Source organism: Primulina huaijiensis, chromosome 13 (genome assembly GCF_012295235.1).
Source record: "Primulina huaijiensis isolate GDHJ02 chromosome 13, ASM1229523v2, whole genome shotgun sequence".
NCBI lineage: Eukaryota > Viridiplantae > Streptophyta > Magnoliopsida > Lamiales > Gesneriaceae > Primulina > Primulina huaijiensis.
The window spans coordinates 4,422,891-4,437,895 of NC_133318.1; the positions used below are offsets into that span (position 1 = coordinate 4,422,891).

General features: G+C 38.1%; 1 protein-coding gene across 6 annotated transcripts; it reads left to right on the forward strand.

The window, feature by feature from the left end:
- Positions 1-228: 228 nt before the first annotated feature.
- Positions 229-13,679, forward strand: LOC140990896 (formin-like protein 20). 6 transcript variants are annotated; one of them, XM_073460737.1, is made up of 18 exons: positions 233-818; positions 1,576-2,282; positions 2,370-2,591; positions 2,670-3,351; positions 3,481-5,281; positions 5,476-5,605; positions 6,145-6,216; positions 6,964-7,062; positions 7,167-7,208; positions 8,284-8,364; positions 8,438-8,488; positions 8,569-8,650; positions 9,202-9,296; positions 12,098-12,169; positions 12,249-12,365; positions 12,517-12,585; positions 12,688-12,754; positions 12,833-13,679. In XM_073460737.1, the coding sequence occupies exons 1-18, from the start codon at positions 746-748 to the stop codon at positions 12,985-12,987; spliced, it is 4,617 nt and encodes a 1,538-aa protein (XP_073316838.1). In that variant the 5' UTR covers positions 233-745; the 3' UTR covers positions 12,988-13,679. The 6 variants fall into 6 exon arrangements, 3 of the variants coding, with proteins under 3 accessions (XP_073316839.1, XP_073316838.1, XP_073316837.1); XM_073460736.1 differs by having other exon boundaries at positions 2,670-5,281; XR_012177733.1 differs by lacking the exons at positions 12,688-12,754; positions 12,833-13,679 and having other exon boundaries at positions 231-818; positions 2,670-5,281; positions 9,202-9,291; positions 12,517-12,569.
- The last annotated feature ends 1,326 nt before the right edge of the window (positions 13,680-15,005 follow it).

A 15,005-nucleotide genomic window follows, 5' to 3' on the forward strand; every position in this document is an offset into this window, starting at 1 on the left:
CAATATTATTTTATATTTCCAAAATTTTTTTTAGACAACTCATAAATGTCCAATCTTTGACAACCGTGTTTTGAATCACAGCCCACGTGACATTATAAAACAAAATTAATTATATTATAATATAATGAATAAAAGAGTAAAAAAAGACAACTAAAAGAGTAAAAAAAGACAACTAAAAGAGAAAATACAAAAATATAAAGTCGGGTCCCTTTTGTCCGGGTCGGGTCTATCTCTATCATTTCATTTCCCCTGTGATCCAATTTCCCCCCTTTTCTTTTGCAAATGGCGAAAGATCACATTATTTCATCATATTGCCCAAAAAACTTGTGTCTAATCGTTTGTCGGAACATTATTTTCATCTATTTTTCAATCACAATCCGACTTTAATTGCCCCGTCGCATTTCTTCCCCTACCCCAAACCCTAAGATTTCAATGTGCATTGATTTTTACTACTGACACTGCCTGAGGTTTCTCATTCTTGAATTTATTCGACCTGTTTCATCTGATTTTTCAGTTTGTTTCTGGTGATTTACTGTTGGATTGCTTCGAGGTCAAAACCCTCGGCTGGAATTGTGGAATTCGATGTGGGTTTATTTGATTCTTGGATTTTGATTGCATTGTGGCAGTGATTGGCGGATTGTGGAGATCTGGGGGTCAGCTGGGTATACTTGAACGGGGATATTTGGGAAATTGAACTGGAAAGAAGGGGTTTTGGATCCGATCGGGGGTAAAACAGCGCCATTAGATGGCGCTGTTCAGACGCTTCTTCTATAGGAAGCCGCCTGATCGGCTTCTTGAGATTTCTGAAAGGGTATATGGTATGTCGTGGCCACCTTTCTTACTGTTTTTTTTGTGTGGTTTTTTTAGCTCAACAATGTTTGAATCAAGGTCTCCGAAATGTAGTCAGGGGCCAGTTTTTGGGGTTGATTGCTTCAAGAGTTGAATTTCTTGCTCTACTTTGCAAGAATTTTTGTTGCTGTTTAACTTGGTTAGGCTCTTAACAACTATTTACTAGAACTTGAAGTTTTTAAGTCTGGTTATCCTCGGATTAAGTGTGAAAATGATATATTGTAGTTTGTTTTGAAAGAATTAAGAGCTGCTGAGTGTTGATATTTCAGAGTTAGGTATTTTAGTTCGTCTTGAGTTTATACAGAAAACAAAATCTTAAACTCGTCAGACATTAAGATTTGAGGTGGGGTGAAAGGGGTTTCAGATCATTAGTCCGTGACATCATTTTACTTCATTTTTGTTTCGTTAAAGGCGGTGTAAAATTTCTATGATTATAATGAGAGCCATATTGTTTTCGAAGGCATTGACTACATATTATAAGATTAAAACTGTATCTTGAATTTCCACATCAGTTATTATTTTATGGTTCGTCCTATTTTTAATTTGTTATTTTGCAAATTTAAGTAATAAATTATGAAATACTTTATGTATTGAATTTGCTAAAAACTGCCTTTTATGGCTGTGTTTTACAATGTAACGTGGTTCCGCGGGAAACAGCTTTAGGACTCTTACCGAGTTTGTGATTTGCATGATATGGTGATTCTATCTGATTTGTTCTCGATGCAGTGTTCGATTGCTGCTTCTCCACTGATGTGCTGGATGAAGATGAATACCGATCATACATGAATGGGATTGTGGCTCAGTTACAAGATCACTACCCCGACGCTGCTTTTATGGTTTTTAATTTCAAAGAAGGGGAACGGCGGAGCCAACTCTCTGATGTATTATCTCAGTATGATATGACAGTCATGGATTACCCTCGGCAATATGAAGGGTGTCCACTTTTACCATTGGAGATGATCCACCATTTCTTAAGATCCAGTGAGAGCTGGTTATCCCTCGAGGGCCAGCAAAATGTTCTTTTGATGCATTGTGAAAGGGGAGGATGGCCTGTCCTTGCATTTATGCTCGCTGGTCTTCTTCTTTACAGAAAACAGTACACTGGCGAGCAGAAGACTTTGGAAATGGTGTACAAGCAGGCACCGAGGGAACTTCTTCATCTTTTGTCTCCTTTGAATCCACAGCCATCTCAACTTAGATATCTTCAGTACATTTCTAGGAGAAATTTTGGGTCTGATTGGCCCCCATCAGATACACCTCTGGCTTTGGACTGTATAATATTTAGAAACCTTCCGCTATATGATGGTGGGAGAGGATGCCGACCTGTAGTTCGTGTATATGGTCAGGATCCTTCTTTGAAAGAATCCACTAGAAGTTCAAAGCTTTTGTTTTCATCTTCTAAATTGAAAAAGCATATTCGTCTGTATAGTCAGGTAAACCACAATTCATCTATTTCATATTGATTAGGGTAAGCTGTAAACAAAAAATTTATGAGGTGTTCTTATGATATTTTGATGCAGGAAGAATGTGAACTAGTGAAAATTGGTATTCATTGCCGCGTTCAAGGAGATGTCGTTCTTGAATGTATCCATTTTGAAGATGATCTAGCGAGGGAGGAAATAATATTAAGAGTTATGTTGCATACAGCATTTGTCAGGTCAAATGTTTTGATACTGGCCCGTGATGAAGTCGATGTTCTCTGGGATGCCAAAGACCAATTTTCAAAGGAATTCAGAGCAGAGGTAGAAATTTTGTGTTGCTTGTGCTATGTCTCTCTGTTTATGAGGATTCAGATTTTGACCTTTTTTTTTCTGGATCAGGTGCTCTTTTCAGACGTAAATTCTCTTCCATTCATTACCACCGTAGAAGCAGAAAGTGATGATGGCAATGAAACCGAAGGTGCTTCGCCCGAGGAATTTTTTGAGGCAGAAGAGATCTTCAGCAGTGTAATCGATGGTCAGGAGGGCAAGGGAGGGGAGACTGATGACCTTACAGCCCAAGCTAGCACTCGAGTTGATGAAAATCATCACAAAGAAATCTTGAAGGATGAGTTGGATCATCATGCATTTCAAGATTGTGCCGCAGATGAGGCAATTCACATACAAGACATCAAGGTGGATTCAAGTAATAAATTCGTACGTAATGGAAAATTAGAATCGGTGTTGGGGATATCTGATGTGTCTACTAACGCAGTAACCATATCTGTAAATGCCGGTATGCATAGAAATTTTGAAGAAGAGAACAAGGAAAGTCTGGAAGCGCTCTCTGTAATGGGGAAGATTGAAAATCAAGGTTCACAACAGAATTCTTTTGCTGATAATGATAATCAGAAGTTGGTTAAGGGGTTCTCAACGGTCACAATCAAACAGCCAGTCACCAATTTAAAACCTGCTTCAGATGCTGCTAGTTCCAATAAGAAAACTAAGCAGCAAGAGTCGCTGGGTTCCCTAGCAAGACAAGCAAAGCCAACTGCTGTATCCAGGTGGATACCTACTAATAAAGGTTCTTACACTAATTCAATGCATGTATATTATCCTCCGTCAAGACATAACAGTGCTCCCGCAGCACTATCTCTTGTCAAGGATTCCTCGGGGGAGAAATCTAAATCCCCATCTGTAACTGCATCTTCAGAATTTACAGCTACAACTGACAGGCCAATTGCATCAGGCCATGGGAAGCATTCATCTTGTCCATCATCATTAGATTTGTCGCCCGTACGAGAGTTCTCTTCCACAAGTCTACCCTCATCACCAAATGTAGAGAATGAGGCCCATGAATTTATTCCAGCTCCATCATTTCCTCCTCCACCACCACCACCACCACCTCCTCCACCTCCACTATTTTCATCTGCAAGTGCTGCCATTGCTTTTCCTAAAAGCTCACCACGCCCTCCCCCACCTCCTTCCCTGCCGCTGCCATATTCTCAAAGTACAGATTTTACTCAGTTGCTGTGTTCTACTGTATCACCATCCCCGCCTTCTAAAAATGCAAACTTAAGTACCAATTCGGGGGTGACTTTTCTCCCACCTCCACCTCCACCTCCACCTCCACCTCCACCACCACCACCACCACCACCACCACCATCTTTCAACTTTTCTAATTTTCAGAACATTAGTCACAATTTTCCATCAATACCTCCGCCTCCGCCTCCGCCACCTGCTCCACCTTCCAACCTTTCTAATTTTCAGAATGTTAGTCAAATCTTACCATCTGTACCTCCGCCTCCTCCTCCTCCTCAGTCATCTAGTAGTTATGTTCTAGCACTTACGCCAAGTTCCCCACCTCCACCACCGCCACCACCGTTTACTCATGTATCCTTCTCGCAAAGATCTTCCAATATAGAGATACCTCTACCTCCATCTCCGGCTTTACTTGGCGTCCAAGTTAACCACCAACCAACACCTTCAATCCACGGGGTCCCAAATTTTCCCTTACGTGGAGCTCCACCTCCACCACCTCCACCTCCACCTCCATTGCTTGGCACTACGCCATCCTTGCCTTCTGCACCGCCACCCCCTGTTCATAGGGCACCACTCCCTCCATCTATGAGGGTGCCACCTCCACCTCTACCTCCACCAATACCAATCAATAGAGTCCCTGAACCACATCTGCCTCTTCCTATGCTCCGGGCCTCAGTGCCACCACCACCACCACCAACTCCTTTGCCAGGTGCCCCAATACCACCTCCGCCACCCCCTGGTGGTCCACCTCCACCTACACCTCCTCCTACACGTAGAGCCCCAATGCCACCTCCTCCACCCATGTTTCGTGGCCCGCCTCCACCACCTCCACCCATAGGTAGAGGCCCACCTCCACCACCTCCTCCCGGAGGCCCACCTCCACCACCTTATTCGCCCATGTTTGGTGGCCCGCCTCCGCCACCTCTTCCTCCTTCTGGAGGCCCAACACCTCCTCTTACACGTGGAGCCCCACCTCCACCTCCTCCTCCACCTCCTCTATCCATGTTTGGTGGTCCAACCCCACCACCTCCGCCCATAGGAAGAGGCCCACCTCCACCTCCTCCACCCATGTTTGGTGGCCCACCTCCTCCACCTCCGCCCATAGGAAGAGGCCCACCTCCACCACCTCCGCCCACAGGACGAGGCCCACCTCCACCTCCTCCCACAGGACGAGGCCCACCTCCACCTCCTCCGCCCGGAAGTCGGGCACCCAGTCCACCGGCATCTCCAGGACCTCCTAGACCTCCAGGTGTTGGACCACCCCCACCACCACCATTTGGTGCAAAAGGACCAGCAGTAGATGGGAGAGGGTTATCTGCAAGTGGTGGGCGTGTGCCTTCACGTCCTCCTGGTATGTTAGGTGCTCCAGCACCTCGAAGATCTACCTTAAAACCACTTCATTGGAGCAAGGTTACTAGGGCATTACAAGGAAGCTTGTGGGAAGAATTGCAGAGATACGGAGAACCTCAAGTGTATTTCTCTATCTCTGCTGATTTAACTTTTGTCTTTCTTCATTAGTTTTACTAATTTTTTGAAAATTCTAACACTCCTTCCCCAATCCCCAGAAAGAATTACCTAACATAGCACTATGTAACAATTTTTTTATATTTTCTTTCTTTATTGCTTCTCGATTTCCTTTCTCTGCTGACTCTGCACTGTAATCTAGTGCACCAGAATTTGATGTGTTGGAACTTGAGACTCTATTCTCTGCGACAGTGCCAAAGTCTGATAGTGCAGGAGGCAAATCTGGTGGTCGCCGGAAGTCTGCTGGATCTAAGCCTGAAAAAGTCCATATGGTAATGTTGTATGAATCTTATAATCGTTTTCTCTCACAAGAAATTTGTTTCTGGGAAAATATAAGGGTAATAGATTCTAGGCGACCATGATTAATGAGGTTGTATTAGTGAAATTGTGATGTACATATAAGTTCAGTTGATTAAAGTTATGTATAGGCGACAGCCCAAATAGCTTGAGAACACCTAAAAGTAAACTGTCTGGTAACAAATGGTATATTCATTTGTGTTACACTCATGAAGATAGAATCTTTTAGTGAACTGCACAATTATACTATTCTCTGTCCAGATATCAGCATAATTTCAGAGTTGGCGTTCATTATATTGATAAATTAGATTTTACTATTTCAATATATAAATAGTTAAAAATTTCTATCTCGTTTTATTAATATTTCCCCCCTCTGTTTTTAGCGGTGTATATCTTTTGGATCATGAAGTTGTCTGATTACCAATTTGAATACGTGGGTTGGGGGACCTATTTCACACTTTGACTAATTTTTTCTTGCTTTTAGTTTCTCAATTCAACACATTCTCTTTGGTAGGTTGACCTTAGGAGGGCAAATAATACCGAAATTATGCTCACCAAAGTGAAAATGCCACTTCCAGACATGATGGTAAGCTAAATATGCTATAAGTTTCCTATTTATTATTTTTGTTCTCAATATGTCAGTTCTTTCAGTTGACAACAACCACATGTTTGACCTAAACTGATGTCTTATCTCTTTCGGTAATTTAATTTATTATTTGGAAACCGTTTTAGTACTTTGAATACATTTTTTGTTTAAAATTGTCACGTGTGCATAAGGAGATAAATTTGTTGTGTTGAATCGTTTGAAATTTCCAACAGAATGACTCGAGGATAACAATAAAAAAGCAACAATGGTGATGAGGCAACAAAAGTTGACTTGAGATTACATGTTCTGGAGAAATTGTACCTAATAAAGTTATTTAAGAGGATATGGTGGTGTTAGAACCAACTACTGACTGTCATAATCCGATGTCGAGTTTTTATGGAGTTCAAAAGCTTTTTTTGTGCTGAATGGAGAAAAAACGTATCGCAGATTATAAAAATTGTTTGCGTGACATGTCATTCCCCATTAGAACAGTGGTTAACATAATTGCAAAAAAAAGAGAAACAATTTAGAGAAAGTTAGATAGTAATTTGAAGTTAAATATTTTAAGACCAGGCCACTCACCAGCTTTCAGAAAAATGTCCTTTTCAACCCTTTTTGTCTATTTCTTTCATGTTCAAATACACTCTATGGGTGGAGGTGATCCTACCTCCAACTGTTTGTGGTTATGCCTACTAAATTGCGGCTTTTCGATATTCTTACAACAGCATGGATGGTTCACTTTGACAGGCTGCAGTACTTGCTTTGGATGAATCAATTTTAGATGCGGATCAAGTTGAAAATCTTATTAAATTTTGTCCAACAAAGGAAGAGATGGAACTTCTCAAGGTGAAGCTTATTTCCTCATGTATTTTTACACAAGTTCATGGTATTTCACTCATCTGGGGATCCGATTATTTTCTTTTCATTGATTTTTAAATTCCACTTTTTAGGGATACACGGGAGACCTTGATAATTTGGGCAAATGTGAACAGGTGTGCACACTGGATCATGACTTGTGCTATTTTCTGTTGATTTTGTTCTTTATTTTACTTGCCATGTTTGTGCCTGTGGTGTATGGATTTAGTCCGCTTCATTTTTTCCTAGTAGCATATGGTTTTGATCAAGTACTAGTTAATAATGGTCTGTCATGCAAAGAGGTAGAATTTTAAGCGTACTCCAAATAACTGATATTGAGATCAGCCTATAATGGACAGTTTCCACGGCATAAGAGCTTGACTTTTTTTGTTTTTCGACTTTTTTGGATTTCTTTCTTCATGTAAATATATAATGTCTGTTTATGCTAGTTGAACTGGGTTTGATATTGAACTGATTGAAACTTCAGTGTGCAACCAGATTTTAATGCCTGCATATTGTTGGAGAAGCTTGTAACATAGAAATTGGATTCCTGACTCCTCGTAAATCTATTGCTGGTATCTTTGTGTAGTCACAGAACTATTTTTTGTGCTCTGTAATGCTTGATAGAAATCACTACAAGATATCTCTGGAGACCTGATTTTTTACTACTGGACCACCACTTTCTATCCATGGTAAATCATCTCAACATCACAGTCCTCAAAAATGCCTATTACACTGTTTCCAAGCAGTAACTTTGATTGTTTCTTAAGTCAGAGCCTGGTTAAACTTTTGAGGCATCAGAACAGCTAATTATTCACAAAAAATTGACAGACCTTTTAAATAGTAAATATTTTCCATTTAGCAAATCAAATTTCAAATAGCTGTGATAGAGAATTGATTTGTAACGTTTTGATCAGTTGTAAAAATTCTTTTTCCAGTTCTACATAGAAATGCATTTCTGAGATAAGATTGGTTAATATCCTCTGTAATTTGGGAAAAAGTGGATATGAGGCATTGGCAATGATCTTACTTTGGTTGTAACTTGTTTATGTGTGTGTGTGTGTGTGTGTGTGTGTGTGTGTTATTTTTATGTTTACCTTTCTTTTAATGTGTGCTATTTGTTTACCTTTCTTTTAAATTTAAATGACAATTTTTTACATTTTTTAAACTCTAAAGGGATGCATTGTTCGATGATTTACTTCAATCTTTCAGTTTTTCCTAGAGCTGATGAAGGTGCCACGAGTGGAGTCTAAACTTAGGGTTTTCTTATTCAAGATTCTGTTCTATTCTCAGGTTTGTTGTGGGACATTTATGAACTTCCTGAGAATTTCATACTGTGCATGCCTAAATTTGTGTTTCATCTCAGGTTTCTGATTTCAAAAAAAGCTTGACCATTGTAAATTCTTCTTGTGAAGAGGTACATTAAAAATGCCACTGATTGTGTGTTTGTTGTTTTTACATTCTGGATATGATAACTTTACCTTTTACTCGCATTAGGTTCGACAATCCCTCAAACTGAAAGAAATCTTGAAGAAAATTTTATATCTTGGAAATACTTTGAATCAGGGAACTGCCAGAGGTACTAACCTTTTCATCAAAGGTGTCATGTCATGTTTGGTTTTTGGACTGTGTGGCCTTGTTGCATATGCTGATAAATGTCTTACCTTACTGTATAAGTGAAGTTTTTTATTTTTCAATCAACCTCAGCGATTCTCAAGCATAAATGAAGCTCCAACTACAAAAATGAACATGAAAGGCTATATGATTTCCACATCTGATCACCCACCAAACCATGTCCATTGACAAACACAAAAAATAAAAAATAAAAAATAAAAAAATAAAAAAATAAAAAACAAGGAAACAAAAGAAGAGAAAAAGAGAAAAAAACAAGCACTAGTAAATCCAAAGCTGGGTCATACGATTCATACCCTTGACCAAGTCTGCCTACCTTTTCTAATTTCTATCATCTCTTTCCCTCCGTGTGTTCTCTTTCCCTCCCCGTCTTTTTGTAGTTGTGTGAAGAAACTCAATCCAAAGGCCCAACTGGATTAATATGTTGTAGTTGCTATATCACGTGACAGAAAAAATTTGGGAAGAATCTTACTTTGACATCATTGTTTCCACATTCAGGTGCAGCGATTGGATTCAAGTTGGACAGTCTTTTGAAACTCACTGACACACGTGCCTCCAATAGCAAGATGACACTCATGCATTATCTGTGTAAGGTATTGACCTGTTGCTTTTGGTCCTTCCTTTTTTCTTAATTTGCTGTAGCCGGTCTTCCAAATACCTCCACTGCTTCCTAGGATATACATAATATTGAGTTCAATATGATAACATGCTATTTTTTTTGTCCTGCATTAATCAATTCAAATTATGATTGAACATCTTCTTCCTTCCCAGTCTCAGAGTGAATCCGACTCGACCAGTGGGTGGGATATATATCTTCAATTTCTATATAATTTAAGAAATGTGTGCTGTAATTCATTGACAATATTTACTTCTACAAGTACAAATTCGAGAATATGTACGACTTAGTGTATCCTCGACTTCTCCAAAACAATGATTTTTTGTTTCATGTCTACATTTATCTTCCAAATATGCCAGATTTTCTGAGGTGCTTCCCCTCCCATATGTGCTAAACAATATTTGGTGGTTTGCTTGAGAATCAATGTAGGAAGAAAAATGGCAAAGGTGTGTCCATGAGAGAAATTGGAAAATTGGATTTCAGTGATAACTGACAAAGTCGTACCATAAACTCGACTTAATTTTATGGATTATGTCAAAAGGGCTGGTTGTAGCGTTCTTACCCGAACCACTACTAAACAGATTAATAAGCATTCAAAATTTAAAACTTGATAACAACAATCAAATAACGAAAACCAAATAACTGAATCATCTTACAATCCAAACGAAAACAAAATAATAATTTCAGTCTTAAACGTTAATACAATCATATCAAAGACATAATCCTGCACGAGAATACGAGAAATCAAATAAAACCTCCACTGGATCACCATCGAAAGCCAAACTGCTATGGCCGTCTGAACCGTCCAACCTAAGATCTGCTCGTGGAATGGGGTGCCCAAGATGAAAACAAGGACGTGAACGACAATCGCCTAATACGAGAATGTACGAGTATACAAACTAATATGATGCATGTGAAATTCAATATGCTCGAATATCAAGGATCAAGTCAAGAAGCTCATATTTAGTCTAGAGGTGCCTGAGTGTGTAGTCTCTGCTCTGCCTTAAGCACGTTTTGGCTCCTACACTCATCATTAATACGTGAACCTACAAGTCCAGGGTCATCAGAGCTGGCATGTCCCGTCGGACACTGTAGCTCTCGATCCCAACCGTCCACAATATAAAATAGGGCTGAGCGGCCCTGACAAACGCGCTACATCACAAAAGATATCGGACCCAACATGATATGTCATGCATATAATGCCAAAACAATAAAACATGTATTATGCATCCGATAAATATGCAACATATCAGGGTCTATACTACGCTTGGACATCTCAATCAGTACACCACGTACCTCACTAAAACAATCTGATAGAAAGTTTACTCGTCTGAATCTAGACAATACCAACATAATGAAATCATTATCAAACCATATCCTGAATTACCAAACATACTTTAAAGTTCTTCCTAATGATCTTTAAATTACTATTTAAGGCTTCAGGATTATACATGTGTCCGTCGTCAGCCCGCTGATGATGTCTCAATCTGCGTGCCCGTCTCGATCTGCATGTCCCGGTTCACCGACCATTTCTCGAGTTGACACTAGCTCCAAAGCTTCCCGACATTAAACTGCTCTAGAAACTAGTTAGAAAACTTAAGGTATATGGCTAGAACTCGAGAGAGAGTTAGCTGTGGGAAAGCGGTGTAAGAATTCAACTTTTATTTATAGATTGCATCCGGACTAGTTCAGAAGATCCGAAATCAATCTTATCTGCCACGTGTTAAATAACCTCATTCGTTTAGTTGGATTTATCGGGATAATGTAATATGAAGTAGATTGATTTCGTGGATCCCAACAGGTTGCCGAATTATCAATTTTTTAATGATGTTTAATTAACAACTCTTTAATAATATCTTAATTAGTACTGGACACTGGTTGAGTATGATACAGTGCATGGCTGATGGAAGGGAGATGGCGGGATGAGAAAAGATTAGGATATATGGATGAAGCTTTGCATTTTTTATGACTTTTCTGTTGGTCCTTGCAAGGTATTTCAATGTATCACGTGTTCGGTGTTCAGAAAGGCAAAAATTCTATGAAACCAGTTCTTCTACCTGCCGGTTCGTTCCTGTTCCATTCCATCTTACTGGGATAATTGTCCCAATGTTGTCATGTTTTACAATGGACCAGGGAGAACATTTGTTTCTTGTTGAATCTGGATGTACACTCCTTTTTTTAAGAACTGAAAGTACAGCTGGAAACTTTGTTGTCATCTGTCAACCTGCTACTTATTCTCTTTTTTCCTCACTAATTGTTCCAGACCTTTCTTCCATTTCCTTCTTTCTTTCTTCTCTCTCTCTCTACTGCAGCTTTTACACTTACACCACATCTATGAGATAGAATGCAGCTGTCAATGCATTATTTTTTTTCTCCTTCCATTCGCATATGATGCCAATTTAGAGTGCATAAATTTATTTGCCTAGTGTTGCTTTGTGCGACTACCTACAATAAACCTTTATAAGATAGGAAAAGGGCTTAAATAAGTAATTACCTATGTACAACAACAAAGTAATGACTACTTACATTTGTCCAGTCTCTGTAAAATATAGTTACAGGTATATCTGATTAGCAGGTTTTGAAAGCCATGGTGTACCACATAGAAAATTTGAGCTTAGAATCTGTAGCATGAAAAAAAATTAAACCTTGGAACAACTTCACATTGTTGCTGACTACCCTGCTTTCTGTGATGTAGCCATTTACATTAGAGTGCTTAGGCATCTTGAGAAAGGTCACTACTCAGTAACTCATTTGTGTTTTTATCATCTTTTATATTAGGTACTTGCATCTAAATCACCATCTCTTTTAGACTTTCACAAAGATCTTATTAGCCTGGAAACGGCCTCAAAGGTTGGTATTTGTTCTCTGAGTTCACCATAGATTTTAAATCACTGTACAAAAGCTTGCGTAATTAGAAGTTTCATTGTAGATACAATTGAAATCTTTGGCTGAGGAAATGCAAGCCATTATCAAGGGTTTAGAAAAGGTAAAGCAGGAGTTGGCTACTTCAGAGAATGATGGTCCTGTATCTGAAACTTTTCGCAGGGTATTATTTTCTGCTTTAAGTTGCTATTCCACCATAAAACTTGAATTTATTTTGAAGTTTGTTTTGTGGATTATATTTTCCTTGTTCGTTCATTCCAAAGATTTGAAAGCTACAATGTCACCAGAAAATTCACTTTTATTTTCTTTGACAGAATTTGACAGAATTTGTTGGTGCTGCTGAGATAGAAGTGTCCTCTGTAACAAATCTGTATTCCTCTGCGGTACCTATCCACCTGGATTATTTTGTAAAAATTATTAGATAACCTCACATGTGACCATGGTCAATGGTCATAATGGCTTTCATCAATGCTATTGTTTACCAGGGAAGAAATGCAGATGCACTAGCTCTATATTTTGGTGAGGATCCAGCCCGATGCCCATTTGAGCAAGGTAGCATGATCTTTTTCCTGTTCTCGATTGACTTTTGGGATTGCAGATCACTGAGTCGATGTCTTAACATGTATGCAGTTACTGCAACCCTCTTAAACTTTGTGAGGTTGTTTCAGAAAGCTTGTGAAGAAAACTGTAAACAGGCTGAACTAGAAAAGAAGAAAGCTCAAAAGGAGGCTGAAATGGAGAATGCGAAGGGAATAAATCTAACCAAGAAAGGCGTAAAAGATTGAGAATTGCTTAATGTTTTGATGATTTCTTTGGCATTGGTCAGTATATGATGAGTTGAGATTGTTGATCGGCCATGAGCTTTTAACTCTACTGAACTTATTTGCTTTATGGGTTCAAAGAACATGGAGTTGGAGGGAGCTGTCGAGGCTTTACGAAACCCGAGTTTTGCTGATAAGGAAATCGAGAAGTGAACCATGGTACTTTGCAGCTTAGATGGTGCAAATGTCTAATTTATCACAAGCCTCTGGCCAAATGAGTTGTCGGGGGAATGATTTTGGCACTTTCACCTTTGTCGAGAGAAATGTTTCGAGTTGGTTGGATTGTTTCAACGAATTTGGCTCAATTTAGGTGCCTTGACCCTTTGGGACATCTGCTTGCGAAAGGATAGGCGACTCAAATTGTAAAAGCAGATCTCAACAAAATGTACCACGACGTTTGTACAGAGAACACTAACCCTGTAGGTATATTAGCACTAATTCCTTTGTTGTATCATATAAATTGGTTTGGCTATTAGTATATACTCAAGTTTCCATAAAACTTTGCTGTGTATAGAAGCAACTATAGAGAAGTTGTACGAATAGGCTGTGCTAGTTCAGTCATATGGTCAGGTTACAGTGTTTAGGCTTAATAAATTTTGATTCAATTTATGTAAGCTCTTCAATATATTGATGAATAAACACATTGTTTTGGGTCTGCCATAGGATATCCTTTTATTTTATTTTTTAGAGACTAAAATGGCTCGAATCCATCTATAGAGTGAGCGTGTATCAACATTATATTGTTGTGTTGAATCGATAAAATTAGTCTTTAGATATATCTATCATCTGTCTTTCTGGTCCTTCATTCATATGTCAGCCTCTTTGCTTCTCAGAGACTCATTGAGAAATTTGATTGCGGCGACTGAGATATATGGAAAGCGAAATTTATTCAATTTACAAAAGTTGACAAATTTAGCACGATTCGTGTGCATCATTTCATCGGCTGGAGTTTTCTAAAGAATGTTGGGGGAATGTTGAAAATAAAGAATCATTGAATGTCGAAAACTAAGAGTTGAAATATTTGAGTGTTGAAAATTAGAGTTGTAAATATTGAAAATTAGTGTGTGATGATATATGTAATGATATATTTATTTTTGGATTATTTTAAAAAAAAATTTATAAATAGGTCTATCAATTTGTTAAGAAAATCACAATTGAGTAGAGAGAAAATTTTATAAAGTGTGTAGTTTGATATATTTTGTGAGTTTGAGATTTTTATTTTTAACGTAAATTTTTACTTTTAACACGCTATCAGCACGATACTCGAAAGTTCGGTTCTTCATATTTTTCCAAACTCCAAAACACAAGAAAAAAGGTAACAATATTCAAAAGTAAGAATATTTATTTTACTGTTTATTATTTTTATTGTGTATATATTTAATATATAACATCATGTTATTATATAAAAGGAGTCTATGACACCTCATTATAATATTATGATGTGATATACATAATTATTTAAACATGATTAACATTATATACATAATATTATTACTATAAAATTTACATATACATACATTTATTTTTTTTATTTTGTAACGGTTATAAACGATCATAAACAGCTAGTTTTTATCCTATAAATATGATCTCACAAATACATTCAATCACACCAAACTTACTCTTCCTCCCTAAAAATTTTCATCAAAATTTTCGAATAAGAAGAAGATGATTATTTCAAGGTTATTTTATATAATTATTTTCGTTATTATACTCACCAGTCTTGTATTTATCGGAGAATATCCGCCTCGCGTTTTTTTCTTTATTTTTAAGAATGCTTGTACTTATAATTTATCTGTTACTTTTTATGGTCATATTAATAGAACTTAACTAATAAAGTGCATTGTTATTTTTCTAGTATCACCATGTCAAATTTGGCAAAGCTCGAATTTGTTGCGCTCGACATTATAGGAAAAAATTATATGCCATTGACTCTTGATGTAGAAATGCATCTTGAATCATTGGGTCTAAACGAGACCATTAAA